General features: G+C 61.4%; 1 protein-coding gene across 1 annotated transcript in view; it reads left to right on the forward strand.

The window, feature by feature from the left end:
• CELSR1 (cadherin EGF LAG seven-pass G-type receptor 1) overlaps positions 1 to 23,381 on the forward strand; it is a 133,511-nt gene that overhangs the window by 102,152 nt on the left and 7,978 nt on the right. The window contains exons 11-25 of the mRNA XM_026019805.2: positions 606 to 719; positions 1,638 to 1,812; positions 2,370 to 2,511; positions 3,839 to 3,959; positions 4,648 to 4,831; positions 5,126 to 5,227; positions 5,906 to 6,000; positions 6,484 to 6,693; positions 7,996 to 8,179; positions 10,002 to 10,145; positions 14,190 to 14,394; positions 15,162 to 15,329; positions 16,869 to 16,995; positions 18,666 to 18,866; positions 23,146 to 23,320. Coding sequence (XP_025875590.2) covers positions 606 to 719; positions 1,638 to 1,812; positions 2,370 to 2,511; positions 3,839 to 3,959; positions 4,648 to 4,831; positions 5,126 to 5,227; positions 5,906 to 6,000; positions 6,484 to 6,693; positions 7,996 to 8,179; positions 10,002 to 10,145; positions 14,190 to 14,394; positions 15,162 to 15,329; positions 16,869 to 16,995; positions 18,666 to 18,866; positions 23,146 to 23,320 — 2,347 coding nt within the window. The remainder of the gene's footprint in view (positions 1 to 605; positions 720 to 1,637; positions 1,813 to 2,369; positions 2,512 to 3,838; positions 3,960 to 4,647; positions 4,832 to 5,125; positions 5,228 to 5,905; positions 6,001 to 6,483; positions 6,694 to 7,995; positions 8,180 to 10,001; positions 10,146 to 14,189; positions 14,395 to 15,161; positions 15,330 to 16,868; positions 16,996 to 18,665; positions 18,867 to 23,145; positions 23,321 to 23,381) is intronic.

The raw sequence follows: 23,381 nt of genomic DNA on the forward strand, positions 1-23,381 counted from the left end.
AAGTGGCCTTCCAGGCAGGGCTCCCTCACAGCACGCTTGGCCAGCCACACTGGATTTCCACGGTTTGCAGGCAGTAGCCAGAGGCCTTTTTTCTGGGACACTTCAGGGGCTGCTGGTGATTCTCATGCCCTTGGAGTCTAGGCTCATCTCACACTTGGTTCTGAGAATAAATAAAGAGCTGCTGTGTTCCACGTGCAGCCTTCCAGGGCCTGAGGGTCCAGCGGGGACTTTCTCAGATTCCTGCCACAGTGGACGTATTTTACATTTGCTGCCGTCTCCCCGGTTCACCTGTGTTTTCCTGGAGTGGCTCAGTCTTGGCGCCCATTACGGAGGTGGCAGGTTGCCTGTGTGTCCCTGCAGCTGACCACCTCGGTTGTGCTGGCACGTGGATGTGTATCCTGTGACCCGGTTCCCACTCCTGCCTGTCACACGCAGACAGTGGTGTTCTCTGCCGGGAAGGCTGTGCCCGGGTCCCCCTTCTGTTTGGAGGCCCGAATGCCCTCAGGCTGTGGCAGAGTGACCATGTTTTAGCCTTCGAGCACGTTCTTCCCAGATGTGTCCAGCGTAGTAGATGTAGCCCCTCCAACCCCCGTCTCCTTGCACAGGACACAGTGCAGATCGGGAACCAGCTTCCAGGCTTGAAGATGAGAAGCATCGTGGTGGGTGGCGTGTCTGAAGACAAGGTCACCGTGCACCGCGGGTTCCGGGGCTGCATGCAGGTATGACACGCTTGGGTGCCCACCCCTTGCGGCTGGCTCAGGGGCTGCCCACACCACGCTCGGTGCCCTTGGCCAGCCTGCTGGTTTCCAGTAAATGAATAATGTGTCTCACAGCCAACCCAACCTTAGCAGATCCGGCTTCCAACTTAGACCCATCCTGCACACGATCCCCCACTGCATGCCCATCCTCCCCACGGTCCCCCAGCGCATCCCCGTCACCATGCCCCAGTCGGCCACCTGCAGCTCTGCCTTTGTGTTGGCTGGGATGTGCCCCTCACTGTCTCCCTGCCCCCCCCACCCCCTGGCCCACTGCCATGCTCACCTGAACGGGTGCCACACTCATCTCCTGGAGCAGGCGTTCCAGCAGCAGCCAGAGTGAGCTGTTTATCAAGTAGCTCCGCGCGTGTCTCCCTGGCCTCCCACTGCAGAGAAGTTAACTCCCCACGTGCCGCCCCCTTCACCGTCCCCAGCCTCCCCGGTGACCCCTTCTACGTCTTCACCACCATCCAGCATGGATCATGCTGTGTGGCCCCACGTGGTATTGGGCAGGTGGCCCCTCTGCCAGGATGCCCTCCTCCCACGAGCCACCTCGCCTGCCTTCATCAGTAGCCAGGCTCTCACACGACCTTCACTTACTTCTTCCTGACGCCAACCATGGGATTATTGGGATGTGGACAAGGAAAAAAATATATATATATCCTCGTTTCCGGGCAGCTGGTCTACCTTTCCGGAGCGTACACCTGAAGCCGGCAGGAGCAACCCTACCCTTCCCCATGCCTGTCCCGCTCTGCACATAAAGGAGGCATTGCTTTCTGGTGACCAGAGAGAACTGGGGGCTCTCCTAACCCCCGGTTACCTTTTGGGGTCCCTCCAACCCCACGACATCAGGCTGAATCCGGCTGCCCCTTTTTAACTCAGGGGGTGAGGATGGGGGAGACGTCCACCAACATCGCCATGCTGAACATGAACGATGCCCTGAAGGTCAGGGTGAAGGACGGCTGTGACGTGGAGGACCCGTGCACCTCCAGCCCCTGCCCTCAGCACAGCCGCTGCCACGACGCCTGGGACGGCTACTCCTGCGTCTGTGACAAAGGTGGGAGCCCCACGCCCGCACCCCCTTGTCGCGAATCCCGCCAGCAGGTGGCCGTGCTCTGGTGTTGGGAAGAATCGGGGAGACCTAAGCTGGGGCTGCCCCCTCGGTGCTGTGGGTCTGCAGAGGCCTGAGCCATGCTGGGGCCCGCTCCTCAAAACGCGTTACCATGTCTCATCCTCATTTGGGACACGGGGGACACTCCAGGCTTTATCCTCAGGGCACGTGATGAGGTGTGGGAAGGAATTCATGAAAAATCCACACTTTCAAAGAGTGTACTTTGAGGGGTCGCCCCTGAATTCTGAGGTGCTGTGATGCTGCTCAGCTGGTCTCTGCCCACCGTGTGACCTGGGGTGGCCGGGGCGCCCTGACCCACAGAGGGGCTGTGCTCCCCATGACGCTGAGCGCCCCCACCCCCTCCATCCATGGTGGTGGAGCGCGGGACGGTGAAGATCCAGGCTGCTGGAGACATGTCCACCTCGGGGCTCGGGCTCTGGGGGGGGACCCGCGATGTCGCAGGTGGATTTCAGGGTGGTGCTCATGCTGGCCTGTCCCCACAGGGTACTTTGGAAGGAAGTGCGTGGACGTGTGCCACCTGAACCCCTGCCAGCACGTCTCGGCCTGCGTCCACAAGCCCGGCTCCCCGCGGGGCTACGTGTGCGAGTGCGGGTCCAGCCACCACGGGCAGTACTGCCAGAACAAGTAAGGGACCCCCCTTTCAGAGCCTGGCCACCACTCCTCCCCTAACGGGTTTTCTCCTCCCGGTCACTTTGCACAAAGATATGTGTCATTGTGGTTCCTGCGGGCTTGTTTTGTTTTTTTTTTTTCCCCAAATTGGTCATGAAGTGAGTAAGAATCTCACAGAGCATCTCGAACTCAGTCCGTCTGAGTGTTTTTGCACACCGGAAACCCAGAGCATAGCTCGTACGTCTGGGGCCACGCACGGAGCAGGGGGGATGCTGGGATGCAGGGACCTGCCCCACAAGCCTGGAGCAGAGCGTGGGCCCGTGGCAGCCCAGCAGAAACACGGCAGCATTGAGTGTGGGCCTCCGAGGGTCTGGGCTACCACGTGGGGCTCGGGAGGAGCCGGCGGCGGAGGAAGCTGGTCCAGGGGTGGCCAGGAGGCTGACAGTGTCCCCAGGGGCTGGCACTGCAGGTGCAGAGGGCTGAGTCGGCAGTAGGGAGAAGGGGGCCCCGAAGCCCTGGGGCCCCCCCCTGCTGCAAAGGCAGATCCACGGACAGGTGACTGGAGCACTTCTGCTACGGTCATTTTTATTCCCCTGCTGTGTATACCATCAGTGCTTAATAATTGCTTGCCAGGTGAGCGAGGGAGCAGGCGAGGTTGACTGCTGGGCGGTGGGGGTTGGCATGCACTCACTGCGGCGGTAAACCCAGGGCGGCACGTCGTCTGGAGGAGCCTGAAGGATTTGGTTGGGTTGAGGGTGTGCATCCCACAGGTTCTGGGTGTCTGCAGGTGACAGCGACAGGCAGCGGCCCGAGCCTGGGAGGGGCGAGCCTGATCTCGTGACTTTCAGGGTCACACCTCAGGGTGTGTGGGGCCCTCGAGGGCAGGACTGGGTCTGTGTCATGATTCTGAAGCCACCGGGCCCAGCCCATGGCTGCAGGATGCTGAGCGCAGTCCGTGAGCCAGGCACCATCGTGCGGGGGCTGGGACAGGGTGAACCCAGATGAGTGCAGTCCCCACCATGTGGAACGTGGTAAGGTCGTGCTAACAGGAAGCCCAGGTTGGGGTACTCACCTGGGCTTTCCAGGAAGAAGGAAAACATAAGCAAACAAATTATTTTAGAACTAAGTTTTGTAGTAGATGCTCTCCAGACCTGGGGCCCCTCGAGTCTGGGGTTCTCAGGGGTCATGGGAGAGGGGGACCAGCAGGGGGGACCTGAGGCCACTCAAGGGGACCAGAGGGGCCAGAAGCAAGCCAGCTAAGGCTCCCGGCCCCCAATTGTCCTCCTCTGGCTCCGAGGACAGTTACGCACACCTTCCCTCTGCTGTCCTGTGTCCCCAACAGGATTGACCTTCCGTGTCCCAAAGGCTGGTGGGGGAACCCCGTGTGCGGACCTTGCCACTGTGCCGTCAGCAAAGGCTTCGATCCCGACTGTAACAAGACCAACGGACAGTGCCAATGCAAGGTGAGCCCACCTGTGTCCTCACCCCCACAGGCACCGTCCCCACCCCCGGCTCAGGCGGCCAGCCCTGAGGGTTGACTGCATCCCCACCCACACAGGCACCTCCTCCTACCAGGTACTAACACACGTGGTCAGACCCCCTGTGGGGTCGGTTCCATGTCCCTGCCTGATAGGAGCCTGGACGCTGGCCGTGGCTCTGCCCAATGCACAGCCCATCCCACTGTTCGGCAGGGGACCCTTGAGTCGCCTGGCCAGGGCCGTGTTGCCAGTAAAAGTCCGAGATAGGCACAAACCCAGGACTTTGCAACCCTAAGCCCATGCTCCTGACCGTCACCCTGACCTGCTCAGTGGTAGACCTTCAGGTGGCTTCTGACTTCTCACAATAAAATAGCCTGCAAGGGCCATCGTTGTACATAAATCTCCATTCGAATCCAGTCTTTTCTGGGACAGATCCGCGGGTGGTCCACAAGTATTGGCTAGGAAGTTGGAGGGGTACTTTCCTGGACAGTGCACCTGCCCCGTCTGGCACGGCGGGTGCCCGGGAAGCCAGCGCAGAGGGGTGTGGGCGGAGGGCAACGGGCAGAGGCCCCGGAGCTGAGCCGAGCCGTAACCGGGACGTGCTCGGAAGCCTCCCGCGGGAGCAGAGCCTCTGCCCGCACCCGGAGCACATGTGCCGCTCTGGCTCCCACAGGAGAATTACTACAGGCCCCCGGATCAGGACGCCTGCCTGCCGTGCGACTGCTTCCCGCACGGCTCCCACAGCCGCACCTGTGACATGGACACCGGGCAGTGTGTCTGCAAGTCCGGCGTCATCGGCCGCCAGTGCAACCGCTGTGACAACCCTTTCGCTGAGGTCACCACGCTCGGCTGTGAAGGTCCGAGGGGCCCCATGATCCTTTCAGGCCGCATCGCAGGGACAGTGCGCTGGGCTCGTGCGCGCGTGCCCGTGTCTGCGTGTGTATCAGACCTCACGGTCTGACGGTGTCCACTTGGCCTTCTGCTGGTGGCCGTGGGTCAGAGCCTGGGTCACCCCCTCCCCACCTAACACCGATGAGAGAAGATGCAGGCATCCGGTTCTTGGTGGGGGCGGGGCACGCGGAGAGCCCTGCGTCTCTGTGGGCACGGCCGTGCCCGGCTGAGCAGCCTTCCTTCCCCACCCCGTACCCCAGTGATCTACAACGGATGTCCCCGCGCTTTTGAGGCTGGCATCTGGTGGCCGCAGACCAAGTTTGGGCAGCCAGCAGCGGTGCCGTGTCCCAAGGGCTCCGTGGGTAAGTACCGTGGCCTGTGGCATCCATTCCAGGCAGGCAATCGGTCGTGGCGTGGGGGAGACTTGGCCGAGGCATCAGAACTCACGGGATGTACTGTGTCAACAAAATTTCTTTACCGGAGTGTTGGGGGAAAATTAGACCTTTCCCTTAATAATAAATGACAAAACCCGGAAAGGCCATAATGCAAACGTTACTATGAGCTTAGTGGCCGGGACTCAGGCTGCTTCACCGTTCCCAGCGCGGGGTTCTCTTTGTAAAGTGGGGGTGGTAGCTGCGTCCACGCCCCGAGGGGTGTCCGGAGGTCCAGGGAGACGACAAACCAAAGCACACGATTGCGAGTCGGATTCGTGGCAGACGCTCAGGCCTCACGGATGTTCAACGACAGAGCCCGTTTCTGTTTTCGTGGGCATGCTCACATGTTTGCTCACAGTCCCCGGGCGGCTCAGGCCTCACGGTGCAAGTCAGGCAGCTGCAGACGTGGCCCCGGACGCGCGGGGAGAGAGCTTGCATGGGCTTTGTGGCCGCAGGGCCTGGCTGGCCCGGGGCTGGCCGAGGGGCAGGCCTCATGCCTGGGGATCGCACCTCAACCAAACACACCGGGTGTCGGCGCACACAGATGGACGAGCATCATTAGCGATTGGGGTGTCAGGGTCCCCTGTCCCTTCCATTGTTCCCTAGGAAACGCAGTCCGACACTGCAGTGGGGAGAAGGGCTGGCTGCCCGCGGAGCTCTTCAACTGCACCACTGTCTCCTTCCTGGAGCTCAAAGCCATGGTAGGCCTGTGCCTTAGGGACCCGCGTGCGTGCGGGGTGGGGGGGTGGTTAGGGAGGGGGTGGGTGGCAGAGGGACCCCGGGGCCAGGGGCTGGGCCGACTCCGGAACATCGCGCATATCTGTTCCGGGTGCCCCCCGCAGGGCGCAGCTGCTTTTCCCCCCCGCCAGGACCGGCCCTGCATCTGGATCTGGAAACATGGGGTCCCCCATATTCTGGCCCCACTGCCTCCAAGCTTGCCCTTTGTCACCACAGGTTTCTCTCTGGCTTCTTCCGTGGCATCTCTTTCTAGCACTCTCCGGCCCGGCAGCCCCGCCCGGTTGGTGCCGTAGGGAACAGCCAAAGTTCACTTTTGCTTTGGGGTTTTTTAAAGTCCTTGTCCAACAAGAATGTTTCTACCGGAACATTAGGGATTTCTGAGTAACAGGAAAGGGCACGGCAGCCGCGGTCAGGGTGCAGATGTGTCATTTGCTCCTCCTGCGCAGAACGAGAAGCTGAGCCGTAATGAGACGCGCATCGACGGCGACGGGTCGCTGCGGCTGGCCAAGGCCCTGTGGAACGCCACGCAGCACACGGGCGCGCTCTTTGGCAACGACGTGCGGACGGCCTACCAGCTGCTGGCCCGCGTCCTCCTGCACGAGAGTGGCCAGCAGGGCTTCGAGCTGGCGGCCACGCGGGATGCCGACTTCCACCAGGTGAGGGTAGGCGGCCCTGGGGAGGCCCCCGCGGGCTGAGGCTGAGCTGTGGCCCGGGGGTCCTGAGGGGGCGCGAGGGGCGGCCGGAGGTCCATGCTCGGCTGTGCAAGATCGCTGCAGCCCGTACCCTCAGGGCGGAGCTTCCGTTTCTGCACCTGTGCCAGGCCAGCACCGTGACCAGCGAGACTGGTTGCAAGGGCTAGGGGCGTTTGGGCGAGGGCATGGATGAGTCACGGTCTTGGTGGTGGGGACAGCCTGGTCACTGACAACTGACCGTTAGTACTGGCCGGCGTTCCGTGTGGTTTACGTGAACTAGCCACTCACTCCCCACACGTCCTGGGATGTAGCATGGGTACTGCCCCATTTGTGGTACAGGTTAGGAAACTGAGGCAGAGAGAGCCCAGGGCATGTAGCTTGTCAGGAGGCTCCAGAGTCTCTGTTCCCACCTCGGGGTCCTGCTTTCAGAGACCTTGATGTCTCCTGCAGAGGCCATCATGTTTTTTGTTTAAGTAATCGGCCCCAAAGAATGGTTGGTTCAGAATGGTTGGTGAGGAGAGATGCTCATTCGTCCTGATGTTTGTGAACTGCTGGGCAGTGAGCAGTATTGCTCCATGCTTCTTCTGGACTCCTCTCCAGGCCTCCCCCTGCACGCAGAGACCCCTGGGGAGCCTCCCCCTGCACACGGAGACCCCTGGGGAGCCTTCCCCTCCACACAGAGACCCCCCGGGGAGCCTTCCCCTCCATGCAGAGACCCCCGGGGAGCCTCCCCCTCCACACAGAGACCCCCAGGGAACATCTCTATCTACACTGATCTACACTGAGGCAGGTTCCCCTGGATTCCATTTCAGTCCAGACCTGAGTTTGGGCCAATGGAGTTTATTCCTATTTTTGATTCTTTGCAAACAGAAATTCTCTCCCAGTTTTCATGTTAGAGCCCCTATGGATAGCCCCATTTGCATAAACCTTGAGATTGCGGGGGAGGAGTCAGGAGCGTGACCTCAGTGTAGCGCAGTGTGTCCTTGGGCTGCGGTCAGCAGAGGGGCGGCGGTGTGGTTGGGGTTCTGATGTAACCGTGCCTTCTCCCCCTCGCATCTCCGAGTGTATGTGGGCTTCTCCCTGACATGTGGGTGGCTCCAGCCTCTGAAATAGGAAACACCCAGGTTCTTCCCCCCGTCTGATCCCACCCGCCTGGTCTCGGGATGCTCGAGGCTCTCCAGAGCCTGGTGTGCCCCCTGCCGCATCAGCTCGGCCTCCTCGGGCCGGCTTACTCACCAGCTGAGTGCCATCTGTCTGTCTGACCAGGACGTGGTGCGCACGGGCAGTGCCCTCCTGGCCCCGGACACCCAGGCCGCGTGGGAGCAGATCCAGCGGAGTGAGGGGGGCGCGGTGCAGCTGCTGAGGGGCTTTGAGGCCTACTTCGGCAACATGGTGCGCAACGTGCGGAGGACCTACCTGAGGCCCTTCGTCATCGTCACTGCCAACATGAGTAAGGGCATGAGCTGGCTGGGCTGGGGGCCGTGGGTGTGCTTCAGGTTCGGGCCCCGGGGTACAGGTCTGGGTGTGGCCCCTCCTGGGGCCGACTGTAGGAAGGGGTCACCGGCTCTGGCCTGTTTCTGTGTCTGCAGATAGGGAGACAGGACCCTCCTTGTCCAGCCTTTCAGAGATGAGCCAGGGAGACACACACCTCACTCCCAGGCCAAGGGTCCGGGCCAGATCCAGCTTGGCCCTGGCGGTCTGCAGGCCCCCCAGCACGCGGGTGTGAGGCTGTGGGGAAGCAGGTGTGGGGTCTGGCTGCGGTCCAGCCCTCCAGGCTCAGAGAGGCACAGAGCCTGGGAAGGGCAAGGGACAGGCTGGCCAGGTACCTGGGCGGTGTGCCCTCTCTGAGTCGGGCTGAAGGTTGAGCAGATACCTGGTGACCCAGGTCACCCCAGTGCCCAGGATGTGCCACTCTGAGGTCCAGGGGTTTAAACGGTCGGGTTCCTTCATGGGGAGGAAGCCCCAGATGGTTCAACCAACCCCCACCCCACCACCCAGACAGAGCGGGCAGTCCCTGGGGTGGGGTGAGGGCCCCTCCCATAAATGAGGGCCCTCGCTTTCTCCTCTTGCACATGGTTACTAGGCACCCAGGTTGGGGGCACTCGGGCGGCGCTGGGGGACGGCTTTATGCATATCCATCACTGGGAGGGCCTGAGCCCTAACCTGGAAGCAGCATCCCTAATGTGGCCCCTGGGGCTGCCTGGGGAGGGGCCCCCACATGGTGGCCCGAAGATGTGCACGTCCTAGGCCCTTCCTGAGCACCCCCACCCTGGCCTGCCCTGTGCTGGGGGGTGGGGTGGGCTCAGCACCCATCATCACTGGGGGGCACAAAAAAATGACCACACTGTGCATTCTTCTGCCCTGGAGGAGGATCTGTGGAGCTGACCTCAGGGCTGGACAGGCTGCACCCTCGTCCCTTCTGGAACATTCAAGCGGTTCTTGGCCGAGTATCTTGCCTGCCACTGCCTGCAGCCCCTGTGGCGTGTCCCTGATGCTCTGTCTGGGAGCATCCTTCCTGCACTGGGGTGGGAACCCAGCCCTTGCTCATGTGGGTGGCTTGTGGGCACCCTTCATACTGGGGGGTGTGAAACCAGTCTGCTCAGTGGGGTGACTGGGGTCACCTTGCGGCATGTAGGGGTGACTGCTGGCCTCTCCACCACCAGGCTCCTTAGAGCAGTGGAGGTCAGTGCCAACGTTTGGGGGGGGGGGGCGACAGCCTCAGGCTTGACAGTGTCCCCCCACAGTAGCCCCTGGGGTCAGTCCCAGCACCTGCTCAGGTTCTGGCAGAGGCAGGGAGAGAGTTACTGCTTCTCTGGCCGCCCCTTTCTCACACCCCAGCCAGACAGTCCCCGAAGCCACTGCGATTTCTCACTTCATGCTCAGGGCTAAAGCAGTGTGACTCTTGGCAGGTCTCAAGAACACAGAAGAGTAGAAGTAGATTCTGTTTGAAAGGTGGTCGGGGGCAGCCCGGGTGGCTCAGTGGTTTAGCACCTGCCTTCAGCCCAGGGTGTGATCCTGGAGACCCAGGATCGAATCCCACGTCGGGCTCCCTGCATGGAGCCTGCTTCTCCCTCTGCCTGTGTCTCTGCCTCTCTCTCTCTGTGTCTCTCCTGAATAAATAAATTTTTAAGAATCTAAAAAAAAAAAAAAAAAAAAAGCAGTGGTCGGTGAGGGCGGTGGCTCTGGTCGGTCTGGAAACCACAGGTGGTGACCAAGGAAGCTCCCGTGGGAGGAGTTGGGGGATGGCTGACAAGGGCGACCTGTCCCCACAGTTCTGGCCGTCGACATCTTCGACACGTTCAACTTCACGGGCGCCAGGGTGCCGCGCTTTGAGGACATTCGTGACGAGTTCCCAAAGGAGCTGGAGTCCTCGGTGTTCTTCTCGGCTGACTTCTTCAAACCACCCGAGAGCAAAGGTGAAGCCCCGTAGGCCGCTCGGCTGCCCTCGGGAGGTGGGGGGCCCCCCGGAGGTCCTACAATAGTAAGCAGAGCGGTTCTCAGTAGCAGAGCGTGTTCGGGGGAGGGGGGTGCGTGTCGCATGCCTACCCTGAACTCAGGGCCTGCTGTGGGCGTTGGCTGGCACCACACCCAAGTGGCGGTGGTGAGTCATTCTTGCAAGTCCTTGGCTGACTCATGACCTGACAAACAAGAGAGCGCTTAAATCGTGTGTGCTAGTCTTCCCCGACGTGCAAGGGAAAGCTGTCTCTACGTGTCTGTGACGTTTTAGAATCCCCCGTAAACAAGCTAGTTCTTTATTCCTGGGGTAGGACTATATTACCAAGTGGCTTAAACATTTGGAATTTTCTTTTTTTTTTTTTTTTACATTTTTATTTATTTATGATAGTCACAGAGAGAGAGAGAGAGAGGCAGAGACATAGGCAGAGGGAGAAGCAGGCTCCATGCACCGGGAGCCTGACGTGGGATTCGATCCCGGGTCTCCAGGATCGCGCCCTGGGCCAAAGGCAAGCGCCAAACCACTGCGCCACCCAGGGATCCCAACATTTGGAATTTTCTTAAAGCATAGTATTTTTCACAGATCCACTCCAGTTACTGAAAAATGTCTCAAAGTAACGGACGCTTGAAAACGTAAAATTATAAAAGGAAAAAAAAAGAAAAAAAAGAAAGAAAAGAAAACGTAAAATTCTCTAACGGACAATTTAAAGTTTGAAACATTTTTTTTTTTAAAGATTTATTTCTTTATTCATGAGAGACAGACAGGGAGAGGCAGAGACACAGGCAGAGGGAGAAACAGGCTCTCTGCAGGGAGCCTGATGTGGGACTCGATCCTGGATCCTGGGATCATGACCTGAGCCGAAGGCAGGCGCTCCACCGCTGAGCCACCCAGGCGTCCCTGAAACATTTTTTTTTTTTTTTTGGAAATTAGTTTTGTCGGTTCTGTGGCCTTATTATCCTTACTCTGATGTAGGATCCACCTGGACGCTGACCTCATCTTTCAAACTGTAACCTGGGGTCGGTGTGGGCTTCCAGCGCTCGGCAGGGTTTGTTCCTAGCTGTCGTCGGGAGAGGCAGGTGGTGCCTGCACACGTTGCTTCTTATCCTGACCTAGAAGCAGCCTCTTTCTCTGACGCTGTCAGTGTCTCTGCTTCTGAACTGACCACTGGGTCGCCCTCCATCTCCAAGCCTGTGGCATCAGGAGTGGACACCCAGGAGCCCAGTCTGCTTTAGAAGGTCCCATGAGAGAAGCTTCTGGCGGCTGCTGCCCTGCTGTCCTTGGTACAGCCGCTGGCCGACGTTCGGGCCTCCTCGGCCCCATACGTGGTGTTTCATTCAACTTGTCGGTTAGCCAGCACCATCGCCGCGTAGGGGACCCCACCAGTTCTTTTACTGATGAAAAGACTCAGGCCCCTGGCTTCTGTGACCTAACCCCCCTCCAATTTTCCCAAACACCTGACTCCTCACGTGGCAGGGGAGCAGAGGAAAAGCATTCAAGCTTCCAGCTGAAAATCAGAGCACGATCTGGGTAGATGAACTTACAGGAAGTAGAGGGGGTGCCTCTGGCCCCCCAGCCCCTCGGAATCCCACCACCTGCTGTGTCCCTCCTGGAGGACCTGTGTCTCTTCCCCATGTATGGGACGGTGACCCAGAGCCCCGGGGCTTCACTCCGAGGGCTCGCCTCTGCCCGCCTCTCACCCACCCCCTTGAGCATGGCCAGGCCTGTGCAGACACTGACCTTCCCACCTTGGCCCAAATCCTTCTTTGCCCTGACTGTCCCGTAAATGGGCTTTCATCCCAGCCCTGGACTCTGGCCCCTCTTCTCCCCATGACCTGGCATGCCCTTGGCCCAGATGGCATATGCGTCTTGGCATATGCGTCACCCAGTAAGGGGTGAGGTGCTCCTGGATGCCTTATCCACGGGGAACCCTTGGGACCCACTTACTAGCTGGCAGTTCGTTGGGGATGCAGTGAAGCCAGTTGAGCTGTGAATGAAGCTAAGGCTTTGGACGTGGCCATTCACTGGGGCCCGGAGCAACACTGGGAAGGAGCAGGCTCTGGGCTATGAGAGCTCCCGAGAGGCCACCGTGACCCGGGACACTGTCTAGTGTGCCCACTGCTCCCTCTAGTGCCATGTGATGCTGCCCGGAGGCCGCAGCTCTGCTGGAGGAGGAGGATGGAGCCTTGGCCAGCGGCTGCTGGGAGTCAAACGGTCTGTTGCTTCCAGAAGCAACCAGATGAGAGGCAGCAGGACCGGGGGCCACTGAGTCAGCACCTCATTTGGCCCTCACTCTTTGGGACCGTCCAGGAGCCAAGTACCCATAAATGTCCTTGCTGGGTGGGGATAGTTGCTTCCGTCCAGGTCAGGTCTGAGCCCTGGGGGGCATCTGGCCCACAGGCGGAGGCCCGGGCAGGGTCGCCCCGGTGGAGGAGCACCTGGCCGTCTCACTAAGAAAAGCTTGCAGCTGCACTGCCTCCCCCCAGAGGAGGAGCTGGGGGTAGGCCAGTTAGGTGACTGGCATCCCAAAGCAGGTGGGCTGGGGGGCAATGCCCTGCAGCCGCCCCATCGAGGAGCCCCAGCTGCCCCACCACCACCACAGTTACCTTCCAGAAAGCCTCAGTGCAAACCTTGGAAACAGTGACCCCTGAGACACTTAGAGCCTCCTGCCCTGCCTAACCCCAAAACCAGGGCCGCTGACCAGCCTTTGGTGGTGTTGACCCGTCATCGACCCTGAGCAGGGCCAGGAGGACGTTGAAGGTGTGCGTGCCCACGTCAGAGGGGCAGACACCGGTTGGTCAGATGGCATTTTGCTGGGATCGGTTAGCTGTCCTGAGCTGGGCCTTTCAGTGTGCGGTGTCCCCCTGTGTGGTGGGGGCGCAGGCAGAGAGGACAGCCGCCCCCACAGCACCTCCCAACCCCCTGCAGGCTTCTCTCCCGGGCCCTGCCCCTCCCACGACCCCTGTCCCTCCCTGGAGCATGTGCTTGCCAACGCGGCTCAGCGCTGCATGGTCTGGATTCTCCCAGAGATGACTTGTGGACGATGTGCCACCAGGGGCATTTTGTCGGGTGTTGAGAACGCGGTGAGGGTGGCCAGACCCCCTCCTGTGACCACACGTGGACACAGGGATGGGGGAAAGCCTCAGCCTCCCAGCACCCGTGGTTATGTGCCCAGTGGCAAGATGTCTTAAGCATCCACACCCCAGTGTGTGTACTTCGGGGGCTGCTCCTGGCCTCTTATGTCGCTAGAGCACGAACAGCTTCAAACACTCCCACGATTCACGTGGCATAAAAGCACGAGACGTAAACCCACAGGAGGGTCCCCTTTCCCTCTCACATGCTCCCGCTCCTGGGGCAGCCCACGTGGGCCCCCTGCCTGGGGTGATGGAATCAGCCTGTGGGCCTGTGAGCCCTGCTGCTTTTTCCTGAATCGTGGGGAGGTGCCTGGAACATGCTCCATCCTGAGCACGGCCGGGTGAGAGTTTGGCAACGTCTGCTCCATCCCCGGTGTTGTGTGGGCACTGCCACCGTCGTCCCCAGAACTGGTCTGTCCCCACCAGACACCCGCCCCCAGTGGCCAGAAGCCCCTCTTCTGCCTCTGCGTTCCACGGTGCTCCCGTACGTGGGGTCACGCGGGATTGAGCGTCTTCCACGGAGCACGGCGTGGTCGGGGCTCGTCCGAGTTGGGGCAGATGGTGGTGCTTCCTCCGTCTTTAAGGCCAGATCGTGTCCCACCGCGTGGACAGAGCGCGTCTGTCATCCGTCAGTCGGTTGACGGCCCGCTGGGGCCATTGTGGGTCGCGCTGCTGGGAACGCGAGTGTGCAGATGTCTCCCGGAACCCCTGCCTCAGCGCGGGGCATGCACCCAGAAGGGTTGGGGCGTCCCGTGGGGGCTTGCTGCGTAGTCTCCCGAGGGAGCACCTGCCGTTTCCCGCAGAACCTCTGTGACTTCAGGAGGCACCTGCTGTAGGACGCAGGCCCCCACCCTCACGCCCTGCTTGCCTTGCAGAGAGCCCCACAGTGAGGCCGGCCGCTCGGAAGGCCGCACCGCAGACGGCGCCCCCGGGGCCTGGCGCCCACAGGGAGGCCCCATTCAGGAGGCAGAAGAGGCACCCCGACGAGCCCGGCCGCTTCGCCGTGGCCCTCGTCATCATCTACCGGACCCTGGGCCAGCTCCTGCCCGAGCGCTATGACCCTGACCGCCGCAGCCTCCGGTAAGGCCTGTTTCTAGATAATTCCAGGGGGCTTTCCTAAGTCACATCCCCACCGCCCATGCGTCTGTATGAGGACTTCACACCGTGACCCTGGCCCCCGGACGCAGCCCCCTGCCCTGACAGCTCCCTTGGACAAGGATCTGGCCTCGGGCCCCACCTTCCCTGCTGTCGCTGCCAGGCTGCCCCCACCCTGCATGCGCCCTGCTCCGCCTCCACGGACACTGTTGCCACCCGGGCCAGCGGTGTCATCCCGCACGGAGGGGCCGCCCCCACCCCATGCACCCCGGGCTGCCCCCCTAGCTGCCAGGTCCACACGGGCTGGAGAACGCTGCCCCGGGGATGGCGGGGCCCCAGCAGAGCTGGGCGCCCCCCGGGGCCTCCCTGGTCGGCCTTCCAGACCTTCTCCACACCCGTCCCTGGGCCTGTGGTCCTCAAGTTCACCCTTCTCGCGGCCGGCTGAGACTCGGCCATGAGCTCTATTTACTCCGGCCCTCCGGTGGCTTCGAGGCTTTCCGCGGTTTGTGGATCACACGCCGCGACACCTTGACGCACGTGCCTCCTTTCTCTTCGTTTTTACGTTTCCGAAGTCCGGAAACCTGGGGGTGACCAGTCCCCTGCGCCCTCCCCATCAGTGACAGAGCCGCCGCCACGGCCCGGGCCCTTCTCGGGAGCAGCACCTGCCCCGGGTGCTGCCGGTGTCCGCGCATGAGTTTAGATGAGTGCCCGCTAAGAGCATCCTTCCCTGCGTTCTCACCTCTCCACACCAGGCTGCCTAACCGGCCTGTCATTAACACGCCGGTGGTGAGCGCGGTGGTGTACAGCGAGGGGGCCCCGCTCCCCAGCCCCCTGGAGAGGCCTGTCCTGGTGGAGCATGTCCTGCTGGAGACAGAGGAGCGCACCAAGCCTGTCTGCGTGTTCTGGAACCACTCCATCACGTAAGGGAGAAGCCAGGAGGGAGCGATGGCACCCCCACGCCCACCCCTGGAGCTCTGCGTTTGGGCATGGGGTCTTTGCTGCAGCCCCCAGCACTCCAGTGTCTCATGGGGTGTTCATTTGTGGTCTTTTGCGCCCCTTCTGGGCTCTCGTGGGGCAGGAGGCTCGTCCTGAGGGTGTCCAGGGCCCCTACACAGAGTTCCACAATAAACACGTACATATCTATGTACACACATATGCACACACACATACGGGCACTCAGAGGTCCCTGGAGAAGGTCGACATGGAGACAGGGCCGGGGATGCAGCAGCATTCCACCATCAGACGAGGTGGGGCTTGTCCTGTGCACACAGGATGCAGGACTCGGACACTGGCCCAGGGGCCCTTCCGTGGACAGTGTGTGTGTGTGTGGGGGGTCTCTTTAACAAACGGGGGTCCTTGGCCTCTGCCACCTGCCCGTGAGGTCAGCCCAGTGGCTGCTGGGGCCGGTTTCGCCCCTCCGAGGCCCGGCCCGCACCCCCCTGCTTGAAGCTAGGATGGCGTCTTTTGCGTCTGAGAGTTTGTGCTCTCACATCGTGCTTCAAAATAGACCGAGGAGATGTCCACGAAGTGGGGTTCCAGCTGCACACCGTGCTGGGAGCTGGCACCCGGGGGAGTGTGCAGACGCCCGGCTGCAGGGGCTCCTGCTGGGAAGCAGGCTTGGCTGGGCAGAGATCTTGCAGTTCTTTTATTTTCCAAATTCTGGTTAATGAGCATGCAGCATTGTGTCTGGAGGATAATAGATACTCAGCTTACAAAAGAGAGAAAGAAGGACCCACTTTCAGGCATGAGGGAAGCGTGAAGGTCTATTTGGCATGCGCGAGGCACGGCTGTGTCTCACGGGCACCCGATTGGATCCCAGCAATTAGCTATTGCTCTAATTATCCTCTCTGTTCTCCTCGGTGCCTGTCCTCCCCAGATCTTAGAGCTCTTGGCAGACGCGTATTAGCCTTCACACCCCATTTTACAGATGAGTAAACTGAGGATCAGAGAGCAGGTACTTGATTTTCCCAGAGCCCCGGAGGGCAGGGCTCTCTCGGAGCCTGAGCCACACCCGTGGCAGCTTGTCATTTGGGGCTCCCGTCAGGGAAAGGGGAGTGATAATTGGGCCCTGCTTCCAGGCAGTTGCCATAAAACCTTGTGCAACCTGAAGATGAAAGTGGAAAATGAACGTGAGATATTCTTTCTCAAAACACCTCGACTCAAAAGAGAGACTAAGTACAAAGCAGCCACTTTCACAACCGACGGATGTTTCTGACAAAAGGGGCGTGCGGTCGACCCGAGACGTCCCCGTTTAAGTTTTACTGCGAGATGACACATAAACAGTGAGCTTCAGAGGGTTGCCTGGGGCCACTCCCCGGCCACGAAAGGGGGGAAGGGCATGCACACGGGTCCAAGGGCTCCTGTCCTCGTAGCGGGCGACAGACAGGGGCGCGTGTCTTAGGGACGCCACACGACCCCCGGGTGGAAGGGGTCCTCTCACACCTGCCTTCTTTCTGCAGCATCGGGGGAGCAGGAGGGTGGTCGGCCAAGGGCTGCGAGCTGCTGTCCCGGAACCGGACCCACGTCGCCTGCCGGTGCAGCCACACGACCAGCTTTGCGGTGCTCATGGACGTCTCCAGGCGCGAGGTGGGCACGGCCCCCGTGGGCAGCCCTGCCCTCCCGGGACAGTGTGTCCAGGGATGAGGCCCCTTTGGAGAGTCGGCCTGGCCCCCAAACCTGCCCCCTCAACAAACCGAATCCGCGGTTGCAAGCTGTGTTCGGGGGGCTTGGCCACAATCTGCCAGGATCACAACCCCTTTTCAGAGAGGCTGGGTTATAAATGAAAACGCCACGGCGGCGAGACCCTGAGCCTCAGACAGAAAAGAAAGCCCCGGAATATGCACCTCACTTCAAAGCAGGATTCCCGTGCTGTGTCTACCCCACTTTATATTTTAAGGGGCAGCAGAGCCGGCTGGCCAGAACAAAGGGAGTGTCGCCTGTTAGCGCCACACACACTGGCCCAGAGACACAAAAGGGAGGGCTCCATTAGGAGCCACCGAGGCCGCCGGCTAATGTTTAACCTCTGGCTTCTTCCCCCCGCCCCCTGGGCCTGGGAACCCGAGCTGGCCCCTGTGAGCCCGCGGGGGGCAGGGTGAATAGGGCAGTGGGCCCCCCGCAAGGGCAGTCTGGGCATGGACATGTGCTGACGCTGGTGTCTGGCACCCAGAACAGAGGCCCGTAGGCCTCACCTGTCAACCTGTTTTTTTCAGGCCTGGGATGTGTCCTGGGAGGCCAGGCCATTGTCCCTCCCAGAGCCTCTCTGGTGTGCCGGTTTCTGTAACATTGCTGGGAGGGTGACACCCTGAGTTGCTGATGGCAGCCAGGGTGACAAGAGGAAAGGGTTTGCCCCTGGGCCTTGCCCTGACCGCAGAGCTCCCGGGGGCAGGTGGCACTTCTGAGCCAGTAGCACCAGGTCCTGACCTGGAGGGGGATAGTTATTAGTGGCCTCGGTCCACGTAGGGGCAGGATTGGGGTCCTCCCCTACCCAGCGAGCTGGGCAGGCCATGAGCAACTCTCAGGGAGAGAAAGCTGCAACTCAGGGAGAAGAAATCAAACTAGAATAGGATTCGCTGCTCCCTGCCCCGGTGCCTCCAAGCCAGAGCTCCCAGCAGCAGGTGCAGCTCCAGGGCCCCCCGAGTGTGGAAGGAAAAAACCCCAAGCCCTCGGCCTCCCCGTCCCAGCCCCCTCCTGGCTCCCAGCCTTTCCCTGGGGAGCCTGGCTCACAGTCCTATGTGAGTCATGAGCTCAGAACAACGCTTTCTGGGAGTCGCCGGAGAACCGATGCTGGTTGTTCCCTAAATTCTGTGGGGTCCTGGGTCCTGTTTTGCAGAAGGAGACAGTAGGACCCCTGTGCAGCTGTCAGAGTCTTTTTGAAGTCCCTGTCGGATCAGGATTTGGGGCAGGCAGGCCCAGCATCTCCTTGGTAGTAGCATTCACGTGTGAGGTTTTATAGAATTTTTTTAATGGCAGCAGTATGCACAGAACACAAATTCTCCACCTTGGCCACGTGTCCGCAGCTGGGCTGTTCGCAGTGCGGGGCAGCCACCACCGCCACCTCTCTCCAGGACATTTTTTTTTTTGTCCCCCCCAACAACTCATTTGGTTTTTGTGGTTGGTTTTGGGCAGCCTGAGAGCCGTGTCACGGTCACATTGGCTCCTGCCCTAATAAGCTCAATGTCCCTGTGCCTTCACTGTGCAAAAGCTCCGTGCCACCGAGGCCCTTATGCCCTCCTGCCTTGCCCTTCCGCCGCCCGCAGCACGGAGAGGTCCTGCCCCTGAAGATCGTCACCTACGCTGCCGTGTCGCTGTCACTGGCCGCCCTGCTGGTGGCCTTCGTCCTCCTCGCGCTGCTGCGGACGCTGCGCTCCAACCTGCACAGCATCCACAAGAACCTCATCGGGGCACTCTTCTTCTCGCAGCTGGTCTTCGTGATCGGGATCACCCAGACGGGAAACCCGGTGAGGCCCCCCGCCGCCCCTTCCCCAGGGTGTGCGTGCAGCCCCGCAGACCTTTCTCCCGGGCGGAGGCAGCGGTGCCTCGGGTTTCACACGTAACCTTCCAAGGGCGCGAGTGGGGGTGACGTGGTAGAGATGCTAACGGAGTAGGCCGGCCTTGAGTGGGGAGAGGGTGAGAGGCTGGCGGGGCTGCTGTGGGATACGGGTGCTCTGCGCCCCTGACAGGTCTTGGGGAAGGAGGGAGGGGCGGGCTGATGGCCACGGCGAGGTCCTCAGGGAGCCGGTGGGGACTGGCCTTGGAGGTGAGGTGGTGGTGCAGCCGTGAGACAGGGGGAAGAACGGGACACAGGGAAGCTGGGAGGTCTGCGGCTTTGGCAGCACCTGGCTGGGGGCCAGGAGATTTCCCGTTATTACGAAGGGGATTTGCAAAACAGTACGGTCACAGCACGCTGATGGAGGGCATGGGGGCATGGGCGGGGGGGGGGCAAGCCGTGCGCCCCAGGCCGTATGCACACGCTTGGGCTCAGAGTCCCCCCGGAGCCCTGGAGGGGGGAGCGTCCCTTCTCACAGGTGAGGCGCCCAGGACCAGCGAGATTGAGGGACTGCCCAAGGCACACGGTTCTGTGTGTGCCCACTGTGTCCATCACAAAATGGGCACCCCAGTCCCCCAGGGAGCTGTGAGATCAGCTGCCCAGCACACATGCATACGTGGGGACTCCCGGAAGTCCAGAGGTCACTCTCACCTAATCCTCGTCTCTCCCGAGGTGAGCGACGGGCTCTTGGTGGGCCTTTCCGGCGCTGCCACCGCGTGCTGTTGACATAGCTGTCGTTTCTTCCTTCCTCATGCAGCAAGGACCTTCTGATGGTCACTGTGCTACCCCCACCAATGACCCAGATCCAGGAGGCCTTCCCGTCCCTGCCTGTGGAGCCCCCACTCCTGGCGCAGACACGCATGGTGGTTCATGAGTGTCACGTGCCAGAGTGGTGCCAGGGTGGCAGGGGGTGCAGCTGTGCCTGGTCAGGGAAGGACCGACCTTCCAGTGGGAGGGGTCCAGCATGAGTCGGGACAGGTTGGGGAATCCGGTCACCCAGAGCCCCAGGGGCCCCGCCTGGCAGCGTTGTACCAAGGAGAACCATGAGCGGGCCTGCACGTTGGGAAGATGACGAGGTCAGAAGGGCGGCCAGGGTGGCATCTTCCTAGGTCTGCAGGGTGGAGGAGAGGCCTGGAACCAAAGCTGGGACGGCGGGCATGAGAAGGACAGGAGTCGGCGCCAGGTGGGCATGGGAGGGTGCCTCAGGGCTCCAGAAGGGGGGCGCATAGGTGAGGACGCCTCTGAGTGAGATGAAAGCCGGGACGGGTGACTGGCCAAGCCGGAGAGGAAGTGGCATAAAACGACAAAGAGGGAATGTTCTGGCTAGGTGCTCAGGGTGCCTGGCACACTTGAGCTCCTCCTCCTCGGGTGTTGCAGGCAGCGGGAGCCCCTCCGGACCCTCTGGTGTGGCCAGACTCCTCAGGAGGAGGGCGGTAGGCAGAGGCGAGGGGACACAGGCAGACACCTTGAGAGCCAGCCTTGGGTGCTTCTGAGCCGGGACCGGCCTGGCAGAGGATGGACCCCCAAGGGCAGACCTCCTCCTCGCCGCCCTCGGGGTGCTCTCTGCGGCGCGGGCCCGGGAGGGGGTGGGGGGAGGAAGGGGGCCTTCCCCCCATGTGGTGCTGGGCGGGTGCGCTTCTCCCCACATGTCCTCAGCACATCAGACAGGTGAAGGCGCCCGGTGGGAAGCCGCATGACTCGTCTCAAAGGCCTTCAAGGGTGTCCTTGAGTGGTCCCAGCAGGGGACCACAGAGTCCGCGGTGTGCCACCCCTTGCCACTAAATCTCCAGCGTGGCACTGACTCCGCTGCCTGCGACGTAGCTGCCGAGCTCCAAGGGAAAGAATGCTGGCCGCGTGGGATTCTAGGGACTTGGCACCTCGCCTGGGTTTTCTGTGAACCCACAGTCCTATCTATGGGGCAGGTTTTTCATCTCCGAGATCACTGGCAGGTTAAAATGACTTATTATGCATTAGCATTTTGCGTTTGTTCTGTTTTTGGAAAAGGTAGTACGTGTCATGCAAAAGTCTGTGCGTGTGCAGCCCCATTAAATTTTTTTAAAGATTTATTTATTTATTCATTAGAGATACACAGAGAGAGAGAGAGAGAGAGAGAGAGAGAGAGGCAGAGACACAGGCAGAGGGAGAAGCAGGCTCCATGCAGGGAGCCCGATGCGGGACTCCATCCCGGGTCTCCAGGATCAGGCCCTGGGCCGAAGGCGGCGCTAAACTGCTGACCCACCCAGGGATCCCCCCGTTAAATTTTAAAGTGTATCTCTAACACTTCTTTTTTTTCAAAAGTGGTTTTGTGGGTTTACTTTTCACATGACTGAAGGCAGCAAGCTGGCCAGCCTCCTCCTTGTTCTCCCCTGTCCCAAGGCCACTGTGCTTTGCATGCGGGGCCCCTGGGGATGTCTGCTGTGGGGCTTCCCCACCCCAGGCTCACCCTTCGCATCCCCATCGGTAAGGGCAGCCCCCCCGCCTCCCGACTCCGCCGAGGCCGAGGCAGAGGGCAGTTGTCCAGGCATCACGTGAGACGCTGTCCTTTCTTCCACTTGAGTTCCTGGTTTGCACTGTGCTGGCCAGGTGCTCCCGCATCTCTGGGCCCCATTTCTGGGGAGAACCAGGCCTGTGCAGGTTGACATGGCAGCAGGTGGCTCCGCTCCCCCCAGGGTTCACTGGCCTGGCACCTGAGCAGAGCAGCCCCCAGTGTGGGTCAGGGTGGCGGCCCTGTGTCCTGCACGCCTGTGTCCATTGGATGGGGTGGGGGTATCTCCTTGGCAGGGACACTGACACCCTGGGACATTGCGCTGATGCTAAGGCAGCCAGGATTGCATAGACCCTCTCAGGAATGGGGCGGGACTATGGGTGTGGCCCGAGGGAGGGACAGGTGTGGGGTGGGGCCTAGGGAGGGGTGGGACCAGGAGGAGCAGGGGTTGGCTGTGCTCTGGGGAGGGGCGGGGCCTACTTATGGGTGTGACCAGGAGGGTGGGATTTGGATGTAGGGGTAGTTAGGAGTGGGGGTGCAGGGCAGGAGGGGCAGGGCCTGGATGTGGGTGTGACCATGAGGGGTGGGACCTGGATGTGGGGGCCAGGAGTGGCAGGTGCTGGCCAGGGTGTGGGGGGTCAGCAGGGCAGGGCTGGGGCTTTCTCTTCCCTCCCGTCTCAGTGCCCCCCTTTCCCCAGCGCATGCCCAGTGTTTTGGGACCTTGGAGGTGCCCCTGCTCACACCTCCCGCTGGGCAGCCTGGGGAGGGGAGCCCTGGCCAGTGTGGCCCCTGCCAGGAGGCCCGCGTGAGGCCGCCCTGGACCAAGGCCCGGAGCTCTGGGAGGTCTGGCCTTCGGCTCCTCACGCTGGAGTCACACTGATGGCTTCAGGCTGGACTCCATGGGGCCACACAGTGTCCCCAGCCTCTCGCGGTTGCTGCCTTCCTCCAGTTCCCGGGGACACGGGGCTGGCCCTCCAAGGCCTGGAGAGAGTGGGACGCTGGCCCTCGGCTGCCCCGTGGCAGCTGGGTTTCCCTCCAGGCACCTGGGCAGCGGCGGCAGGTGCGGCCGTGGCACTGAGGACAGAGCAGATGCTCCCGCCCCTGTCTTCTCCGCAGGAGGCGTGGGGCTCTGTTAGGTCCGCGCAGGTTGGATGGGGGGGGGGGGGGAGGAGGTGGGAAGCAGGAGGCGTCGCCGTCCCTCTGGCCACACCTGCTAGACCCCGGAGACCACACCAGGGTCCAGGGGTGGGTGGATGGCAGGACCACAGCCTGGGGCTCGCCACCTGAGCCGCTGCCTCCGCTATTTCCTTCACCTTCGAATGCCTGCAGCTAAGGATTCGGAACCATGACCCGGAAATACAAGTTTCCAGCTTCTAATGGAAACACTAGCGGCTCTGCCTACACCTCCCCCCCGCCCCGCCCAGCCGCGCTCTCCCCGGGCGCGCGTCCGGGTTGGGGAGGGTCCCTGGGGAGGACCACGCTGGTCCACACCGGGAGCCTGAGACGTGTGACTCAGTGCCCAGCCATTCTTGGGTGAATCCCACAGAAAAACCCGGCTCACGGGGTTCCCCTTCTCAGACCCACGTAGCCTCAGGTTTGCAGAGCAGTGGGATTTGGTCCCCTCCGTCCGCACCCTGCGGCCATTTGTCCGGTGCCCCGCGGCGGTGTGGGCTCAGCCGGCGCTGAGCGAGCCTCCCCCTCGCAGTTCCTGTGCACGGTGATCGCCATCGGCCTGCACTACGTCTACATGAGCACCTTTGCCTGGACCTTCGTGGAGAGCCTGCACGTGTACCGCATGCTGACCGAGGTGCGCAACATCGACGCCGGCCCCATGAGGTTCTACTATGTCGTGGGCTGGGGCATCCCAGCCATCATCACAGGTGAGGACGCCACCCCGCTGGGGTGGCCTGGACAGAGCCGACCCCCGCCTGGGGAATCCGC

The sequence above is a fragment of the Vulpes vulpes genome, chromosome 16 (genome assembly GCF_048418805.1).
Source record: "Vulpes vulpes isolate BD-2025 chromosome 16, VulVul3, whole genome shotgun sequence".
In the NCBI taxonomy this organism is placed as follows: domain Eukaryota; kingdom Metazoa; phylum Chordata; class Mammalia; order Carnivora; family Canidae; genus Vulpes; species Vulpes vulpes.